The sequence below is a fragment of the Nesoenas mayeri genome (genome assembly GCF_963082525.1).
Source record: "Nesoenas mayeri genome assembly, chromosome: 20".
Lineage (NCBI taxonomy): Eukaryota > Metazoa > Chordata > Aves > Columbiformes > Columbidae > Nesoenas > Nesoenas mayeri.
The window spans coordinates 4746259-4764762 of record NC_137569.1 but is presented as its reverse complement, the minus strand read 5'-3'; the positions used below and the strand labels follow the sequence as shown (position 1 = coordinate 4764762).

The 18504-nt window shown below is 57.7% G+C and overlaps 1 protein-coding gene across 2 annotated transcripts in view; it reads right to left on the bottom strand.

The window, feature by feature from the left end:
- The window catches only part of SMG6 (SMG6 nonsense mediated mRNA decay factor), a 107987-nt gene that overhangs the window by 7475 nt on the left and 82008 nt on the right, over positions 1-18504 (bottom strand). The window contains exons 14-15 of one of the 2 annotated variants that reach the window (XM_080357239.1): positions 9896-10072; positions 6503-6652 (exon numbers count right to left, since the gene is read on the bottom strand). In XM_080357239.1, the coding sequence (XP_080213365.1) occupies positions 6503-6652; positions 9896-10072 (327 nt within the window). The remainder of the gene's footprint in view (positions 1-6502; positions 6653-9895; positions 10073-18504) is intronic. The other variant, XM_080357240.1, reaches the window with a different exon arrangement.

Here is an 18504-nt window from a genome sequence, read left to right as displayed (position 1 = left end):
CCCATCCCACCTGCACATCCCAAACACCGAGTCTTGCAGGTCCACAGCACACACGAGTGGATGGTGAAATCCTTCAAGAGAGCAAACAGTCCTGTCCAGGCTCTGGGGAGAACTGGGAGCAGCCTTGAAAATGAAGGTGTTTTGGGAATTGTTCCATTTAGGGGACTGGCAGTTGCCAGGACTATCTGCACCTGTGCCAAGAGACTGACCCTGATAGAAAACAGCAGAGAGGACAGGGGGCTGGAGGATGGGGGTTCTGGGGCTTCACATGGCAACGGCTCAAGGTGGCAACAACCAAAATAAACCAGTTTGGGACACACAAGTGCTGCCAATGGCATCCTAGCCCAGGGACTACAAGCAGGCAGCCAGAGGAAAGGTCTGTAGGGTGGTGATGGTTGGCTGAGTGTCCCACTTGCTGTCCCACCAGCTCCTGCATGTGCCTTGCCTTTTCCAGCTCCATCCAGCTGGGACACCAGGTGGGTTCCAGCCCTGAAAACTCCCAGTCCTGTCCTTGGCTGAGCCCTTCGCACCCGCTGGAGACCAGAGATGCTCACACTCACACAAGGAGGGTCTGCTGGGTCTCACGAGCAAACCTCCGGGGTTGCACCTGGACCTCTGGACAATGCCGGTTGTCAAAACAGGACCTAAGAGCTCACATATTAATTTTGACGCTATCGAAGGACTTGGGCTCTTTAGAAAGTCACAGGCTTAAAAAACTCAGGATGCTATTCTAGTGCTTCCTCTGCTTAAAAATAGCTTCCCTGGACTGGCTGATGTTTGTTGCCTCTAATAGGAACCGGTCACCCACGGAGCGCAGCAGCACGGCTGTGGAACACATCCACCACACAAACCCTCGCGACAGTGGCCTCGCACCCCCAAGATGGGCCTTGGGGACAGGAGGTGACCGCTGATCCTGTTCTGCCCAATGTTCCGGGGAGCTCCCCCTGCCCAGGGCGAGGATCCCAACCCTCCCACAGTCACACCAAAGCCTCGAAGGCGCCCGGGAATGACGAGCTGCATGGGCCAGCAGTGGCCATGGAAAGAAGTGGGTTTTTTTAATCCATTTCCAAGTGTTGTCATCTGGCTTTAAATCAAGGCGGCCTGACGCTGCCACCTCCCACAAGTGTCTCCAGGCAAGAGCGGCAACCAGAACCTCACCACGTGCCTCCCGCCGGGTCCCGTCTGCTGCATGGCAGAGCGAGGATGCACATTCCCTATCGCGCAGAGACAGCTGCGATGGCACCAGTGTCCCCAGAGAGATGCTGCCATGGGCAGCCACATGCCAGATACCGTCCCTGTCTTAGCCCAGCGAGATGCCGGCACTGCCCGGTGGCACGGGAACCCTGTGTTGGCAATCCTGGCATGGCACTGTGCCTCACATGGCGGAGGGCAGCAGGTGGGGTCTCTCCCCAGGGTTTTGGGGTGCAAGAGGAGACGCCCCTGGGAGACACCAGGTGAGCTCCATCAAGCTCCTCCTGCCATGGGGATATAGAGAAGGGCCCCACTGGCTGAGGCAAAGATCCAGAGCGAAGCAGCACGTCCCTCAAAGAGGGTCGATGGCCCTAAACTTGCAGGAACGGGAGGTGAAACCACGTGGCCTCCAACAGGTGACAATGGCCCTATGCAAGCAATGGCCGGTGTGGCAGGAGGGGACCCCCACTTGTGCCCCAATACGGCTCCCCAACCCCAGGCCTTGTCCCTGTCCATGCAGGTGACCTCAGGAGCACGGTTTGAGTGGGAAGCTCACCTACCCCTCCGGCCGAGGGGCGTGGGGGTGACAGCACCCTCGTGTGTGGCATTTGCTCCGGCAGCTCTCACAGGCTGTACCCGGCCGATTCCTGGCAGCGGCGAGCGACGCCTGTGCCGGCCGTCACGTCCCATTCCGCTCGCCGGGCCGCCCGGTGAGAGAAGGACACAGGATGCGCCGGGAGTGAAAGAGCGAGGTCGGCGGGGAGCGTGCCAAGTCCCCGCGCACAGCTCCGGGCCGCTCGGGGAGCCAGAGGGAAACTCGCCTTTGCAGAGTTCAGAGGCCGGCAGTGAGATTTATTTTTGTTTGTGTGAGTAAAAGGCTGCAGAAGCCTCCGGCCAAGGGGTTTTGGGGGGGCTTGTGGGGGGGGAGAGGAGTGGCCTGTGATTCATGCGGACGCTGGCTGGCCCCGTGCCAGGCGTGAAAAGGAGCCCATGTGCGGGGAACCGGGGAGGCGAGCGCCGTGTTAACCCTTCTGCTGGTCCGTGGGGGTCCCGTGGGAGTGAGGGGTGTGGGGATGCAGATTGGGATCACTGTGTCTGGGGTTTGGCTTCTGTGCTGCCACCACTGCCAAAATTCGAGCTGCCGGTTCCACTGTGCCTCGGTTTCCCCAATGTGAGGACAGGGAGATGGTGACCTGTGTACCCCACCGAGAGGTGAGGTTTGGAGGAGACCCTGGTGCGGATACAACAGCGGAGGTACAGCCTTGCCCTGGCCCAAGTGCTTTCGGACAGCAGGATTTTAGCCTTCTTGGGGTTAAACACGCTGCACGGCACAGTGGCAGAGTGACCCTGCAGTGCCGGATGTAACAGGGGATCTCTGAGGTTGGGGGCCTCCGGACCAGGCAGTTCCCCCTCTCCTGCCTCCTGCACCCCCATGCTGCGGCCCCCAGAGCTGCTCCCGTCCCCTGCTCAGCCGTGGGGGCTTCTCCCGGGAGCTGGGCCCGAGGTGGCTCCCCCGGCTGCCCCAGCTGGTGGCAGCACTGAGATCACACACTCCTGCACGCACAGTCCCAAATTCCCAGCTCATCCATCAGCTGGGATCACCTGGAGGATTCCCCGGAAGACACTACCCAGCCAGAGGGGCTTCCAGTGGGGAGAGGGTCCCCCGGAGAGCCAGGCCACCACCTCCTGCAGGGCGACAGGAGCAGAGCTGAGGGGCTCCAACATAAACACAGAATAGGAGTGGGCGCCACATCAGCCCCCTGGGGTTCCGCAGACCCCAGAGCTGCTCTGCCTGCGATGCCAGGCTGGTGGAGCCAAATCCCGGCAGAACCGGGTGTCCCGCCACCTTCGGGAAGGGTCGTACAGGGTCACGCCGCTCTGCCAGGACAGATGGACTGTCATCATCCTGCCACCAACCCTCCTGCCCTGACCCGCTCTCCAACTGCGGGGAAACTCCAGCACCGCTGCCCCTTCCAGCCCCGCATGCTCTGCGGGGATCAGCGGTGGATTTTCCAGGGTCGAGAGAACAATGCCTCTCTTCGTCTCTGCTCCTCCTCCCAAGGTTTGTCTCCAGCATCTTCCTCAGGAGTAAACGTGCCCCGTGCCTGGTAGCAAAGCGGGGCCGCCGCCGTGGCGGAGCCGCCGTGGGTGGGTGTGCGTTTTCCGCAGGCAGCAGGCACCGGCTCCCAGGCAGGTGCGTGTCGGCGCGTGTGCGCCCGCGGCATTGTTCCTGCGCGCCGAGGAGAGCGTGAATGGGATCCGGCTAAATTTAGCCACTTACTCACGCTCCCGCCACAAAAGAAGCGGTTGCATCTTAAAGGGGGCGGCCGTTCCGTGGGCTCAGAAGGGACAGGAGAGCGGTTATTTTGGGAAGACATGTCATAATTGGCCGCCCCGGTTAAAGCTGCTTCTGTAATGCTGAGCAAAACAATAGCAGCATCCAGAGGAAGAGCCTGTTATGTTTCAGGTGGGATGTTTTCAACCGGTCAGGAAACTCGACCGCTCCCAGCGCACAGCGGCGGCACAAAGGACAGGGGACGTCGAACAGCATGGACCAAGGGCCTGGCCAAGCGGCGGGGGTGGCCGGGAGCACCCTGGGGACACAGCCCTGCCCGAGAACGCCGCCTGCTCCGGCAGCACCGCTGCCGCCTCCTCTTGTCCACCTGCCTGCCTGGCCTCTCGTCCTTCCCAATATCTGGACAGCATCCAGGTACGTGCCTGGTGTTTCACCTCGTCCTGATGCATGGCTGCTGTCACCAGGCTGTGACACGGGGCTGGCAGGTGAAGGAGCGCAGTGGAGCCCAAATTCCCCTCTGAGGTGTAAAGGTGACCCCAGAGCTGGTGGTAATGAGGACCCACAGGGCTGCCAGCTGCTGTAGCAAATTTGGGATATGTGTCGGCTGGTTGATCTCCATCAGCTCCAGAGTTGGGCTGCAAGAGGTGGGGAGCGTGGCAAAGGTGGGGACAGCACAAGAAAACCCGCTGGGGAGAGGCCGTGAATTCAGCTGCGAGAAAGACAACTCTACAAGTCCCAGGTGAGGCTGTGACACTGCGCTCCCCTTGGGCAGAGAAAGAGAACGGATGGCCAAGAGATGAAGGCTCCAGCACACCCTGTCATGGACTCTACAGGAGGCAGCCGCAGCAGCTGGAGTCTCCGGACCCGAGTCCCCATCACCGCGTGGGCACGGCCACATGGCCATGCATGGAGAGCTGAGGCTCTCAGCCATGCTGAGACATGAGCCGCATCTGCTGGTCTTGGATAAACACACGGAGATGTGGCTTGTCCCCAGGATAATGAAAGGGGGACTCAGAGAGCAACCGATGTGTGAACTGCTTAGGTGAGCAGTGAATGAGAGAAACAGGCTGTAACAGAGAAGGCAGAAGGTCCTCAGGAAAAACAAAATCTCTTGGAAAAGATCAGAAAGGTCAAGGATCACAGGCCAAGAGAAGGAAAGTGTGAGGATGGGATGCTGAGCTGGCTCCAACCTGGCCTCTCCATGCAGCACTTTCCACCCGAGCTCTTCCGCCTGCGCGGTCCGTACCAGGGCAGGAGAGCAGCCGGGCCGGCACACATGTTCTGCTTCAGGCAGTTCCCAGCGAACTACGGGCTGGATGACTTTACCCAAAACCCCAAGGACTTCTCCTCCACCCCGCGCCTTCAGCCTCCAACTGCACCTCGGCGCTCAGCTGTGCAGCCCCTCGAGCTGCCCACACCCTCGGTTTGACCTCTCTCCGCCTGCGAGCATCGGCCCCAGCACGGCCGGGGAGGAAGGGAGGAGCACGCCAGGGGAGGGGCGAGAGAAAGCCCCTGACAGCATCAGGCAGCCCCCACTCTCCCCGCAGAATGGGCAGCGGCCATCCCAGGGGGGCCCGGCTGCAGCTGGGCTGGTGGCCGGGGTCGGGATCTGCTGCGCTGCCCTCCCCGAACACGTGCAGTTCCTGTTTGCTGTGTCTGTACAAGGCGGTGGGAAGTGGGGAATTTACTTACACCTCCCGCTTAACAACCCTGGGAGGCTGGAAGGCTTCAGGCCGCTTTAATTTACAGCCCATCTCTGCAATCTCTCCCCTCGTTCGGTGCTGCTTTTCTTCCTCCTTGTATTAATGCGACCCAGGTACCTGCCAACAATAATGGACTCGCTTGCGGGGGCGGCCCCTTTCCCTCCCGGCGCAACTTTCTACCTTTGCCTTGATATGAATTGCTCCAAATTCAAATGAAAAAAAAAAAAAAGAAAAAAGAAAAAAGGCAAAATCTGCGAGGTTTGGGGTGGGTTTGGAAAAGCGAAGCGCAGTGGTTCTGGGCCCGGCGCCAGTAGCCGGAGGGTACACATGTGCACTCTCCCAGTAGGGCCTTCAGCAGCCCTGTTTTACAACCACCTCGGCACACACTGCAGAGTTCACGCATATGGCCAGACAGATGTGTCTGGCTTACGTTCAAGGCTGGAAAATGAAGAATTATGGAAGTGAAGGGCCCTGGGCATTAGAGAGGGCGGAGGTGAGGGGGAGGGGAGCCAGGGAGAAATTTTTCCTCTGCTGAGAAATCCTCATCTGGGCTGTGAGGCTGGAGGAAGAGGGGTTTGAGCGAGGCAGCCAACAGTCATGCATGTGAGATTGCTCTTAAAGCAACAGCGTGCACCGCCAGGCATCTGCTCCCAGTCCAACCAGTTGACTTCACCAGCTCCCACTGGGAAACGTGCTCAGCTCCGGCCTGGGCCAGGCCAGGATCACCTGTATCCCGTCTGTTTGTCCCCATAACGATGGCAACGCTTTGCAAGCGGCGCTCTGGCTGCAGCAGCCGTTCGCAGACTTATTTTTCCTGCTGCTGGCTCTCACATGAACTCTGCCGTTCACGTCCCACCCTCTCCCCCATCTGCCTGTGCCCCGCTGGACAGAAAAGCTGATTTCTCACTGAGTTTTGCTGCCCCAGGCAGGGGACAGCCCATTGCTGGGCATATGTTGCCTTAAAGCCACCAGCCCAGGGCTCCTGGCTGTGCTGGCAGCTCCATGGAGAAGCTATGTGTGGCTTCACAAGTGTCCCAGGAGTCCCCAAAACATTTATCTCAGGGCCTGGAAGGGCAGGTCTTACCCTGGGTGGAGACAGTAACACTGATTTGGTCCTTTCCACCAAAGGCAAAGAGCTCAGCTTGCTGCTGGGTTTCATGGAGGCAGCACAGGGCACCTACAACAGGGCTACGAGATGTCCCAAGAGGCCACTGGTCCTGCAGCATGGCAGGGAAAAGGCTGTGCACCATCGGCACAGCGAGGTGGGATCAGTCCATGCACAAGAGCAAAGCAGCTCCTCAGCCTGTCCTACCTGAATCTTGTCTTGCCGACGCTGCTGCTCAGCGACTTTCCTGGCCAGGGCTTGTTTCTTGGCTCTGAGCTCCTTGATGTCCATCTCTCCTCCGCTGCCTTCAGCCTCAGAATCATCTTCATAGGCCTCAATCTTCACATCATCTTCCTTCTTCCAGGAAATGCAGAAAGACAAAAAAAATGGAGAGAAGTCATTGTAAGGGATGCTGGTGGCAGGTAGCGTGTAATTTCTGCTCGCTCTCTTCCAGCACACAAATCCCTGCCGGGCAGGGTCCATCACCACCTGCTGATGGGCAACTGACTATTTCTAAACATCCAGAAGAAGCGAGCAAAATAAATAAATAGTAAACATCCAGGCAATGACAAGGTGAGACAGGAGGTAATGGGGCAGGGAAGGCAGTGACTGGGCAGGGCAGGGGCAGCCCTGCTTAAAGATCTATTCTAAAATCAAACACTTCCTTCACCTTGGAAAATTCTTCCCACTGCCTTGGGTGAGTCACTGGTGTTTTATAGGCTTCAGTTCTGTAAAACCACGGTATTTCCCTGTCTCTCCCTTTGCCTGGCTGTTTAGGCTGCACATCCCTTGGAGCAAATGCTGCTCCTCCCCAGCAGCCTGCACTGGGGCTGTATGCGCTGCCCTAATACCGCTGCCTTGTCCCAGGCCAGGCACGTAAACTGGTAATCTTGACAGAAAACTTGGATCCACGAATGCAGGAGACCAAGGAGCCTGTTCCCCATCTCCGTTTTCATTTCTGAATAGGTCAGAGTGATTCCTGCACCCACCCCAAAACTTCCAGCTGGGCTGGAACAGATGTTTTAGGAGATGCTCAATCTTGATTTTAAAGCTCCACATGATGGAGAATCTGCTGCGTCTCGAGGTCAGTAATTTCAACGGTTAATTACTTCCTCTGTTAACATTTGCATCCCAGTTCTAGTCGGCCTTTGCCATGCTCCTGCTGGCCGGGAACCTTGTCATTGCCGAACTGAAGGGTCCCTGGTTCTCCATCTTCCTGCCTGCCCAGGCACTTCTGGACCATGTTGCATCTTCACCCTCTCCCAGAGACCCTTCTCAGGGAGAGCTTGCCCAGTATGCCTGAACTGGAGGCCACAACATGAGCCATGCTGCTCCTACCCCACCTGATGGCCACATTGACACTTCCCTGTGCACCCAAATCTCCAGGACACAGGAGAATGGAAGGTGGTGGCTGGTGTTTAACTGAGGATCTGCCTCAAGACAGTTCCACCTCCAGCTTCGCTGCTCTCCCCGGTAGCTCCTTGCCCAAAGGGGAGACCACAAGTCCCTGTTCCTCAACACGTGTCCCACTGGTAGCTGCCTGCAGGCATGTGCTGCCCACAAACCGTGTCGCTGATCAGACAGCCCCTTGTCTTGCCCAGACCCCCCTGCTCACCAGTGCGGTGACCATGGACCTTCCCAAGCCCCCGCGTTACTGATTTCCCCTTCCCTGCACAAAAGCCAAGCGTTGGGAAGAGTTCCCAGGTGGGACCTGGGCAGAAGGACCTGCTCTGAGGGCTTCAGGGGATGGATCCTGCACAAAAGGATCTCCTGGACGGACAAGAGCATCGCTACACACCCTGCCCTGTGCTGGCTGCCATGGCACGTCGGCAGGAGGGACTCGGGCAGGAGCTCGTGGTCTTAATTCAGAACAAGCCTAGCACTGCACAGTTGCGTACCCAACCGTTTCACCCAGACCACACACCCGCCTGGCCACAAAACCACGTACTCTTCTCTCCTTGTGACTTTTTAGCCATGGGAAGGAGGAAGATGGAGCCCTCAGGCTCACTTCCCTCTGCCGGGACAGCCTGGACCACAGGGGACAGGGGATGCTGCCAGAGACACAGTGTCGCACAAGGGCCTCGGGATCTGCTTGCCCAGGCTGGTGGTGGTCACGCTGGCGAGCTGGGAGCTCCTGTGTGATTGGAGCCCAAGGAGGAAGCTCCAAGGCTGCGCAATGAGCCCACGCAGAGGTTCCCACAGCCAGAGACTGTGGGGACGGGGCAGGAGGGAGCTGTGCTCCATCCCATGTTTGTTCATAGGAGAATAGGACCTTCCCTGTCATGACACTGGGTAGAACCTGAAGATCCCCCCATAACATGTACTTTTGGTGGTGTCAGCTTGAAAACCTCCTGCACCTTATCACCGAATCACAGAATAGTTTGGGTTGAAGGGACCTTCCCAGCTTCCCCAGTGCCCCCCCTGCCATGAGCAGGGACATCTTCACCAGCTCAGGTTGCTCAGAGCCCCGTCCAGCCTGGCCTGGGATGTCTCCAGGGATGGTTCATCCACCACCTCTCTGGGCAACCTGGGACAGGCTCTCACCACCCCCAGTGCAAAAAATTTCTTCCTCATGTCTGGCCTGAATCTCCTCTTCTTTAGTTTAAAAACATCAGCCCTTGTCCTTCTCCAGAAGAGGATCAGGGTCCAGGTCTCCCACCTGGACATCTCTTGCTGCCTGGGGTTTTGCTCTGAGCAAAAAAAACACCTAAAATTGGCTCCCTGCTCAGTCACAGCCAGCTGTTGGGACCAAGACAGTGCCAAGCACGTTCTTGCTCTGGGTTCCTCTGGCTATCATCGCCCTGGGGTGTGCAGGGCCACGGGTCACCCAGTGCTGGCAGAGGCAAGGTAATGTCCCCTGCATGAGGCGACACATCCTTTGGCTCTGCAGCACTCGGCCCCGGCACAGGGAGGGGACCCACAGTGAGCTTGGGCAGCTCCGGGCCACCCAGCTGCCCGCTCCCAACGCCTCTGCCCCTCTCTCCTGTTTCCTTGGCCTTTCCAACTGTAAAATTAAACAGAAGAAAAGAGTCAACCTGCAGAGCGGTTGGCAGGGCCCTTAAACACACACATGGAGCCTGGAGTGAAGCAAGGGCCTACAGGAACAAGCAAGGGCAGAAAAACAAGAGTTGAATTCCTTAATCACATCAGGATGTGAGAGGCAGGGGAGGGACGGGGCGCCAATGTCAGCTCTTCCTGTACGTGTGCTGGAGGCTGGAGCTCAGGCCTCCGCCGCAACGAGCTCCACGGCTTATAAACTTGATCCTGAAGCTGAACCCTGACACCCCCTCGCCCACCTCCTCTCTGGGGGCCGTGGTGCTGCACGTTATTAAAGCTCCCCCCCGATTCGGGTATGAAAAAGCAGCATCTGGAACTCATAGCAGATAGAGGCACGTGGGGCGGACTGGCAGGAAAGGGCATGAGCAAAGTACACTCTGGAGACGAGGGCTGTGCACCATTTGCCCCCCCGCTTTGCCTCCCCCCATAAAATGCACATGCAGCTATGCCGGCTATAAATAGCGGGAGCTGCAGGGCAGGCAGCGGCTGGGCCCCACAGGGGTGATTCTTCCTTCACCGAGGCGCGCTCTTCCCGCACGGTACCTGATCTTCCAGTTGTTTTCCCTCTTGGCTTCCCATTTCCTTTCCCATGGCGTCTGGGACGGGTGCCACTGACACATATTTTCCACCCTTGAATGCCAGCAAAGGCTCTTCTTGTCCACAAAGGGCTTCCAGGAAATACTTCAGAACTGTGACCCTCTTGCAGTCGGCTGCAATAACCTACAGGGTGAGGACGAGGGGGTTGGGGGGAGAAAAAGGAAAACAAAGTCAGTGCAAAGGGGAGGCGGACGAGCAACGGCTGGGGGAAACATTTGGGGCTAGAAGACCCAGTGGGATGTGTGGGGTGCCTCCCTTCTTCTAAACAGGGATGGAAGGGGCCTGCCCATGCCTCGTGGCCTGCTGTCCCCAGGGAAAAGGAGGCAGGTGAAGATGTGACACCCAGCACTGCTTTGTGTCTTGTCTTGCCCGTTCTGTGCACCCCAGGGCTGCCAGGGGGCAGCCAGCTCCCTGCCCAGCCCCACCGAATGGGGAGAAGTCCTGCTGAAGTGTGAGAAATGAATGATGTGGTCTACCCTTACTGTTTTCGTTTTGCCTCCATCACCAGATTCCACCCTCCAAAAGCTGGGGAGGGATGCAGGTGTCTGAGAGGGCAGGTGGGGGCATTTGAGAGAAGCCAAACCCCTCCTCATCTCCAGCCTGACCCTGGCCTATGGGTCCACCTCACGGACCAACTGGGGAGCCCTGTCAGGGAGGCTGGGATGGATCTGGTGAGAAGGAAACTCAATAGCTTGGGTAATTATCCAATTTATGAGGCTCTTAAATGGAGTTTCCAGAGCACGGGAGCCCGGTGGCTCCACGGCACCGTCCCATGTGCCACAGCCTGTGCCGGCACCTCCACCCCAGCGCAGACCTCGTCCCCTCGCAGCTGGGCTCTGCACCTGCAGAGCTGGCCCTGGTGCTTCCTGCTCACCAGCATCACCGGATTTATGGGGAGAAAGTCAGCAAACAGGGACTAGAATTGACGCATGCTATGGAGACAAAATATGTTGATGCCCAAGTTCCTCCTGTCCCACCAAACCACCCTGGTTTTGTTCTGCAGCCTCAGAGACCCCAAAAACAGAGGGGATCCCAAAACTGTGGAGGGGGCCAGACCCCACAGAGGCGACTCAACCACGCACCAGGGACGCTGCCTGCTCTCCACTGCATGCTCACACTGTGTGATACCAACGCTGCATGCCTCGGTACTGGCTTAGCAGAGCCCGGCTTAGCAGAGCCTGGCTTAGCAGAGCCTGGCTTAGCAGAGCCCGGCTCCTCACTCTGCCGTGCCGTGCTGAGCGCCGGGCTGGCAGCGACACATGGCTGTGCCGCACCAGGCTGCCGTGAGAGGAAACTTCTGCTCTTCCACCACGCTGCCAGTTTCCTCTCTGCGGGCTAATTTTAACCACCGTGCTGCCGTAAGTGTGTGTCAAAAACCTGACCCTCCTCTGACCTCCAACCTCCCACCCCGGCTACCGCCAGAGCGAGACACCCACATGGACCAGAAGCCGGGGCCACCTCTGTTTGAAGCTGTGTCCCCCCTGGGGCTCTGTGTCCCCCTGTACGTGCACCCAGAGGCAGAGGGGGAGGAGAAGCCTCTTCTTCCCCTCAGGACGCAGTTGATGCTGCAGAGGGGGTGCAAGCAGCATGATGGCAAGAAGGTATTATTTCAGGGAGCAAGGGACTCCTAACTACTGATTCTGCTCCTAAAAAAGGGGAGCAAAGGATGAGGTGACATAGCCCAGCAGCCTCAGGAGCAAGTTGGGTTGATGGGGACTTTTCCCAGGAAAACCCTTTGCTGTTTGGGAAGTGCAGTCATAAGTAACCCCGGCAAGTGTCACCAAAGGAACATTTCCACCCTCCTGGCTCTCCTTTAGGAACGATTCTGCACAGGGGAAAGTCAGAAGGAAAGAGAACGAGAGCAAAGTGGGAATGGCTGTCATGGGAAACATCCCTTCCCAGGCTGCAGCGGCCCTGGGGGAAGTGGTGGAAACCTCAGCGCCTGCTTCATCCCCAGCTCGATGGGCCAAGGCTGCGGAGACCTGGCCTGACTCACACGGGGTGACTTCAGCCCAGGGATTTTCCAGTCCTGGTATCTGCAGTTCCCTTGTGCCCAGGCTGGGCAAGCACAGCACCCGCTGCCGCTGGCACAGCCGCAGGGACGCGCCGGTGCCAGCACCGACAGCAGCGGCATCGGGAAAGGGGATGCAGGAACCGGCTGGCTAGAGATGGGCACCCCATCCCAACACCATTCCCGAGGGATTTCTCAAGACACCTCCAGCAATAAAAGCCATCGCATCTAGTTTAGGAGCCGTGAGGTTTTCGCGTGTGCGGGAAGGGCTGGGTGCTGACACAGCTGCGGCACAGCCATCCCTGCACAGCAGAGCCTTAAATCTCGCTGTCAGAGCCTCCTGGATTGGGAGGGATGAAGAGCTGCTTTCACCCGTGGCTGGGGACAAGGGCAGGTGGGTTTGCTCCTTTTCCTCCCCTGAAGAAGAAACAATTAGGAAACATCAGATTTCCTGCCAAGCCAGCACAGCCCGATGTTTAAATTCAGCTCATCTGCTGGGGAGAAAAGAGCCCAGCTGAAGGCCCATGACATAATGCCACAGCAACTCATCTCGTGAACACATTTTTCCAGCCCACATGAATAAAAAACCAGGGAAGGAGCAAAAAAATGCTCCGCACATCCCCATCACGTGCAGCCCTGCTCGGGGAGGACGCGGCAGAGCCCCGGGACGCCTGCAGCCGGGCTGTCCCCAACCTCTGAAGTGCTGGGAAAGAAGTGACCTGTGAGTGGCACCCAGGTCTCTCTCGAACGGCGGAGAGGGACCTTGCGTGCCACCGAGCAACCCGCTTTTGTCAGAAACTTCCTGTTTCGGAGTGGAAACGTGAGCGCCCGCGGCAGCGCCGGGATGCCCGGGGTGGCAGGGACGGCCCTGAAGGCGTTTGCCGGCTCTCGTGGCGATTCCTCGTGGTGAGGATGCCAGGAGCCATGCCCAACCTTCCCAAAGGAATGGTCGTGTAGAGAGTGACACCGTGGCGAAGCATTTGGTGGGGAACAGAGCCGCTCCGCGTGCCCTTCCCCCTCCAACCGTGCAGTGAGGCAGCAGGAACCGAAAGCCTGGCTTCGAGTCATCGCGGGGTATTAAAATAGGCCTGACACGCACACAGCCGCTCTCAAAGGAAAACTGAAACTGAGAATTGCTGAAGTGGTCTGGTGCCCCCGCCCGTGACCTGGGCTCAGTTCCCCAGGGGTGCGAGCAGCCAAGGCACCGCCGAGCCCCTCGCCACCGCGGTGCCTCTCGGGGACACGTGGCTGGGGACCAGGCGCAGGGTGGAGGTGGCTTCGGCTGCAGCAGCCCTGATTGCCAGCCTGATTTCATCATGCCCGGAGATAAGAGGTTTCTAATCTCTTGCTGCATCAGTCAGGCTAACCACCAGCTCCCAGCATCAGCCACCACTGACGGCTTGAGGCTCGTTAGCGCTGCTAATTCCTGGGTCATACATTAACATACTAATCATTGAGTAAGCCACAGCAGGACACACGTTAACACACACTAACTGCCAGCGGAGACCCACCGGGCTGCACATTAACTGTACCAGCTGCTGGAATTCCAAAGCCACTTTGCGGCGCCGGTGCCACCAGCACCCTGCGTGTGTCACCTCCTGCCAGCGACCAGCAGCGTTCCCAGGTCTAACGATGGGTCCCCAGATCTAACAAAGCTGATCACCTCCACGGCCTTGGCTGTTTTCCCCCTGCAGATAAAACAGGTTGAAGGGAAAAGCTTCCTCGAGGGCAAGGACTCCCATTGGCATCTGGCTTGAAGGAGATGCAGCCTTGACGACAACATGTGTCCTCCAGGAGATTTCAGGGGAGGGAGAGGACTGGCTCCAAAAGCTGCGAGTGTTGTGCCCGGGAGGGACGCACGCACCTGGTGCTGGCAGGGTGACACAAGCAGAAACCAGCCACGGTCTCGCTTTGGGTCAGAGATGCGCCTGGAGCTGGGGGGACACAGCCCCTCTGCCCCCAACGCCGGCCCCGCTGCTCCGCACACGGTTCTCCCGCAGCTGAGCAAATCGCTGTCACACCCATCGCCGCCTTCAATCAACTTTTACAACTTGTTAATTTTACGCAGCGTCCTAAAGAGCAAATAACTGGGAGGCAGGAATGCAGACTCCTCCAGCGAGTCCAAAGAGCCTCCGGCAGCCAAACCAGCTGGCCAGGGGAACCCCGCGCAGCCTCGGGGACCTGCCACATCCTGGGGGGACTCGGTCCGGAGAGGGCTGCCCCGTGCCCACAGCAGCCTCTGGCAATGCCACATGGCATGTGGAGAGACCCCGGCAGCTTCTTTCTCAGCAAAACCTTAAATTTAATAAGCAAACAGGAGGCAGCAGCTTTGCAGGAGGGTTTGCTTGGAGGACGGGCTGCCATTGCCGGCTCTACATTCCTGCGTTCAAGGGGGAGACACGAGCACATCCTGACAGCTGGATTCAGAAGGGGAAAAGGACATGAGAAGTTTGAGTCATAGCATGGAGAGATCCCATCCCAGATTCGGAGATGGGAACGGGATAGGAGCGGGGACTCAGAGCCAAGCTCCAGCACAACCCAGCGCGGGGATAACACTGTTTTTGCCGCATCGGTTTAAACACAGCTTAGCTGAAGTAGCTGAACGATGCTGAAACCAAGTGAGCCCCAAACAATCTACACCATGCAGTGTCTACATGGCTGAGCTGAAAAATTTGCACTGACCCTGCTAAAACATCCAGCCATGGCTAAATGCCTCCTGGTGCCCTGCGCAGCCTCCTCCCGTCCCTGGGGAGCCAGCTCAGAGCCAGCCCAGCGTGCTGGAGGAGGAGCAGAGAGCTCGCTAAGGTCTCATCCTTTCTGGGTTTTCATCTAGCAGGCTGGCACAAAGGCTGGGCTGGGTTTAACCCTGGACTTATCACAGCACAGCTTCTCTGGGCTCGTTCCCTAGGCAGGATGTGGCCTGAGAAGCCCCTCACCCTGCCCCAAATTCAGCATGCGGGGGGGTCTGGCCACCTGGGTCAGGAGGACCGAAGTGTCCGTCATGGCTGGGCAGTGGCACTCGCAGCTGGATTGCAACCTTGGTTTCTGCAGCTGGGGACTGACTTCAGCCACAGCTGCTCTCAGAGCAACCTCTGCGACTGATCCCACCAACGGGCTCGGTGGATGCGGCTCCCACGTGTTTGCAGTTCTGTGCACGGCCCGAGAGAGCAACTGTGGCTGCAGCAGGGCACAAATCAAGGAACCAATATCCCCAATGTGTCCCGCTGCTGCCCTGGCTCTACAGAACCCACCTGGTGCCAGCCTGGCACCAACCATGGGGAAAGGATCCACCACATCCACATCTAACGCTGTCTCACAGCACAGAAGTGCATCAGAAAATCCCCAGGGAGGGCAGAGAAAGTCAGAGAAGAACCACTCCAGCTGCTTTTCACTGCTGGAGAACCCTGTTCTCTGCAAAGCAGGGCCTCCCCAAAGAGAAAGTGTTAGGCCATATCTTAGCCAAAGCTCTGTCCCAGCAGGCTGAGCCTTGCAGAGAGGCAGAGCTCCAGCCGCTGCACCAAGGCCCTCGGTCTCAAGATGAGTCATGGCAGCAGATGTGCTCTCAACCTGGTCAACTTCTCCGTCTTTCCAGCCCTGGCCCACGTTGCTCAGCCACGACTGGCCCTTAAAACTGGAAAACAGCACCAAAAGGGAGCCAACTGCCTACCATCGCTAGGCTTTGCTGGGATAAGCCCAGCCTTGCTTGTTCCGCACAGTGATGCAAAGACGTAGGGATGATATAAAGGTGCAAAGTGGTAGATCAGAGTCATCCAATGCTTGCTGTCAGAGGCCAGAAGCAGCCCTGAGCAGCCTGGGAAGATTCCTACCCTGGAAGTCCTCAAACTGCACCCATGGCACTGGTACCTGTCCCCGTGTGCAGCTGTAGGACAGGAAGGCGAAAACCAGCGACGGGGAGAAGCTGTGAGCAGCTCTGGGGTTTGGAGCCCAGCAAGGCTCCCCCCAAGAAGGGGATTCCTGCCCATGGAGCAGAGCCCTCTCCAGAGCTGTCTGTCTGCCAGGGGCCAGTTCTCTCTCCCTGACTGGCACCTAGTGGCTGTGGGGCAGGAATACAGACTGAATTTTTACCGATCTAGGCCAGAAGACACTTAAAAACCCCACATGGAGACCCCACGCTGCCACAGGTCGCAGCCTACGTCCCTCAAACCCTCCGCGCTGCGGCACAGCCTGGCACCGCCCCACAAAACATCTCACTGCTCCTCTCAACTTGTCCCGTCCTTGATGACAGCTCAATACAAGGCTGGGGAAAGCTGCTTGTCCACTCTGTGGAAGAGTCAGCACCAAAGCCACCTGAAGCAGATGCTCTGGATGGAAAGTCATTCTCCAGACCCGCCCTGAGCTCAGGACAAGGCAGAGGTCTGGCTGGAGCTGCCAGCCCAGGACCAACTGCTGCTCTGAAGCTATACAGCCCAGAGAGGAAAGTTTCTGATGGTTTCCAAACCAAGCTTCTGGCTTTGGCTGATACTTGGAAAGACTTGCCCTGATGTCTTATTCACCTGTTAAATGTGCTAAAGAACTTTTCTGTCAGTTCCTCTCTCCAGTGAGCAGCATTTGCAGGAGGGAGCAGTTGGCTCCAGGCTGCATCCAACACCTGGTAGGCAGAAAGCAGGTGGTCAGCTTTTTTAATTTTACCTCCATCAGCCCATTCCAGCAGCAGTATGAGAGAAAACCATGACTTTAGCCTGGCTGAGAAGTCCCAGGGAAGACGATGGGGTACAGGAGATCTCCACAGAGCGATGGAGATGTTTCATCTGGTTTGTGAGCGTGGCTCCTGCCTGGTTCTCATTGTGTCCTCAGGCATCGCTGCCAACAGCTCAGCGAGAGCTACAGGCTTCCCCACATTGCAAACCGTTGCCTCCAGTAAGACACTGCAAGAATTTCTGCAGGAATTTCCATCGGAGAAAGCATTTGCTTCCGCTCCCCACGGTGCCCCAGCGCTGGGCAAACCGATCCCCGTAGCTGTGAAACATCCGGAGCATTTCTGCTCTACAAGGTGAAGCACTGAGCGCAGGACCACACGTTTCAATTGTTTGTCGGGAGAACACGGGGCTAAAAAGTCACAGCTTTGAAAGAGGTCTGTGAAGGAGGTAGATGACTCCAGGAGATACAGCGAGTCACGGCCAGGGGTGACCTGTTATAGACATCTTGATGCTCTCCTGTCTCCCACTCCAGCTCCCAACACATCCCAAAACTTCCCAGGGGAAAAAGAGATAAAACCCACAGAATAAAGTGAAGACAAGTGTGAAGGAGCCTGCTCTGCTCCTCCTTTGCAGGTCCTACTAACCAGGGACGAGCAGTCCCTGACGGGCTGCCCCAAGCCCGCCGTCCCAGGCTGGGGAAGGAGGAAGGCAAGATCCCAAGATCCGTATCCTCGGCGAAGCCGATGTGGCACCACCAACAGCTTTCGCAGGGCACGGGCTGTTCTCCCTGCTGTGAGAGTCTCCAGTCTTTTCCTTTTCAGGGACTGGGGGGAATTTATTTCCTCTGCCATTTCGGAGGATGCCTGCCTTGCCAGAGATTGTTTTGCAGAGTTAAGAAAGATAAGAAAGTGGTTAGCAGGCTCTTTGGCGGAGGAAGGGAGGATTGCTTAGTAAGGGAAAGGGGACGGCTCGGCTCTCGGCAGACACACGCTGCCCTTCCTCTGAGGCCACCACTCCAGGGGACGCTGGGGACGGGGATGGTCCATCCCCACACCTCTCCATCCCCAGCGCCTCTCGGGTCCATCTGCTCATGGGGCCACACTAAGACCAGAGAAGCTGTTCCTGTGCCAGGGTTAGGATCTGCCTCTCCTGGAATTTGGGAAATGTGGCTGACAAACGTTCGATCCAACATCTCGACCGCAAATCTCAATGTGCTCTTGCAACAGCAAGAGCCTTTTTTTCACGGGGCGCATGGAAAACGCTGCAACCTCCCCATTTCAGAAAGCGCCTCCTGAGCAGCGGCAGGAGGGAGCTGCCCTCACCGGGGTGTTTTTATGGAGCAAGCCCTGAAGATGCACGGCTGCCGAGCGTGTCCGTCCCTGGCACAGCAAGACATTGCAGCACTATGGGGAGGTTCAGCTCAGCCTCCCCCCGACTCTACACCCAACCCTCACCCAGGCACCTTCTGAACAGATAAAGGCATCATGCACCGAACAAGCATTTTGCTCTCACCAATAGGACGAGCTCTTACGCAAGGACTTCCTCACAGAGATTTGCCCCGTGATTTGACCCACAGAGCGACTCGGTGATTCCTGTCCCACGGGACAAGACACTGTGGTAGCAGAGGGCTGAGACGGTGGGAAGTTGGGTGGTGGAAGGAAAAGAGTTACAACACAGGAGCTGGCGAAGTAGGAATGAGGTTCTACAGTATGAAAATAGCAAAAAAAAGGTGTAAACCAGAGCTCAGCTTTCCAGCATCCACCTGCCCTGCCCACAGCGGCCACCTCTCGCCCTTCCAGTGTCAACTATGCCACAGGCAGCGAGGAAACCGCTGCGTTCGTCGGTAACACGTGTGGCACGGTGGACTGTTTGTCAGTAACACCCAG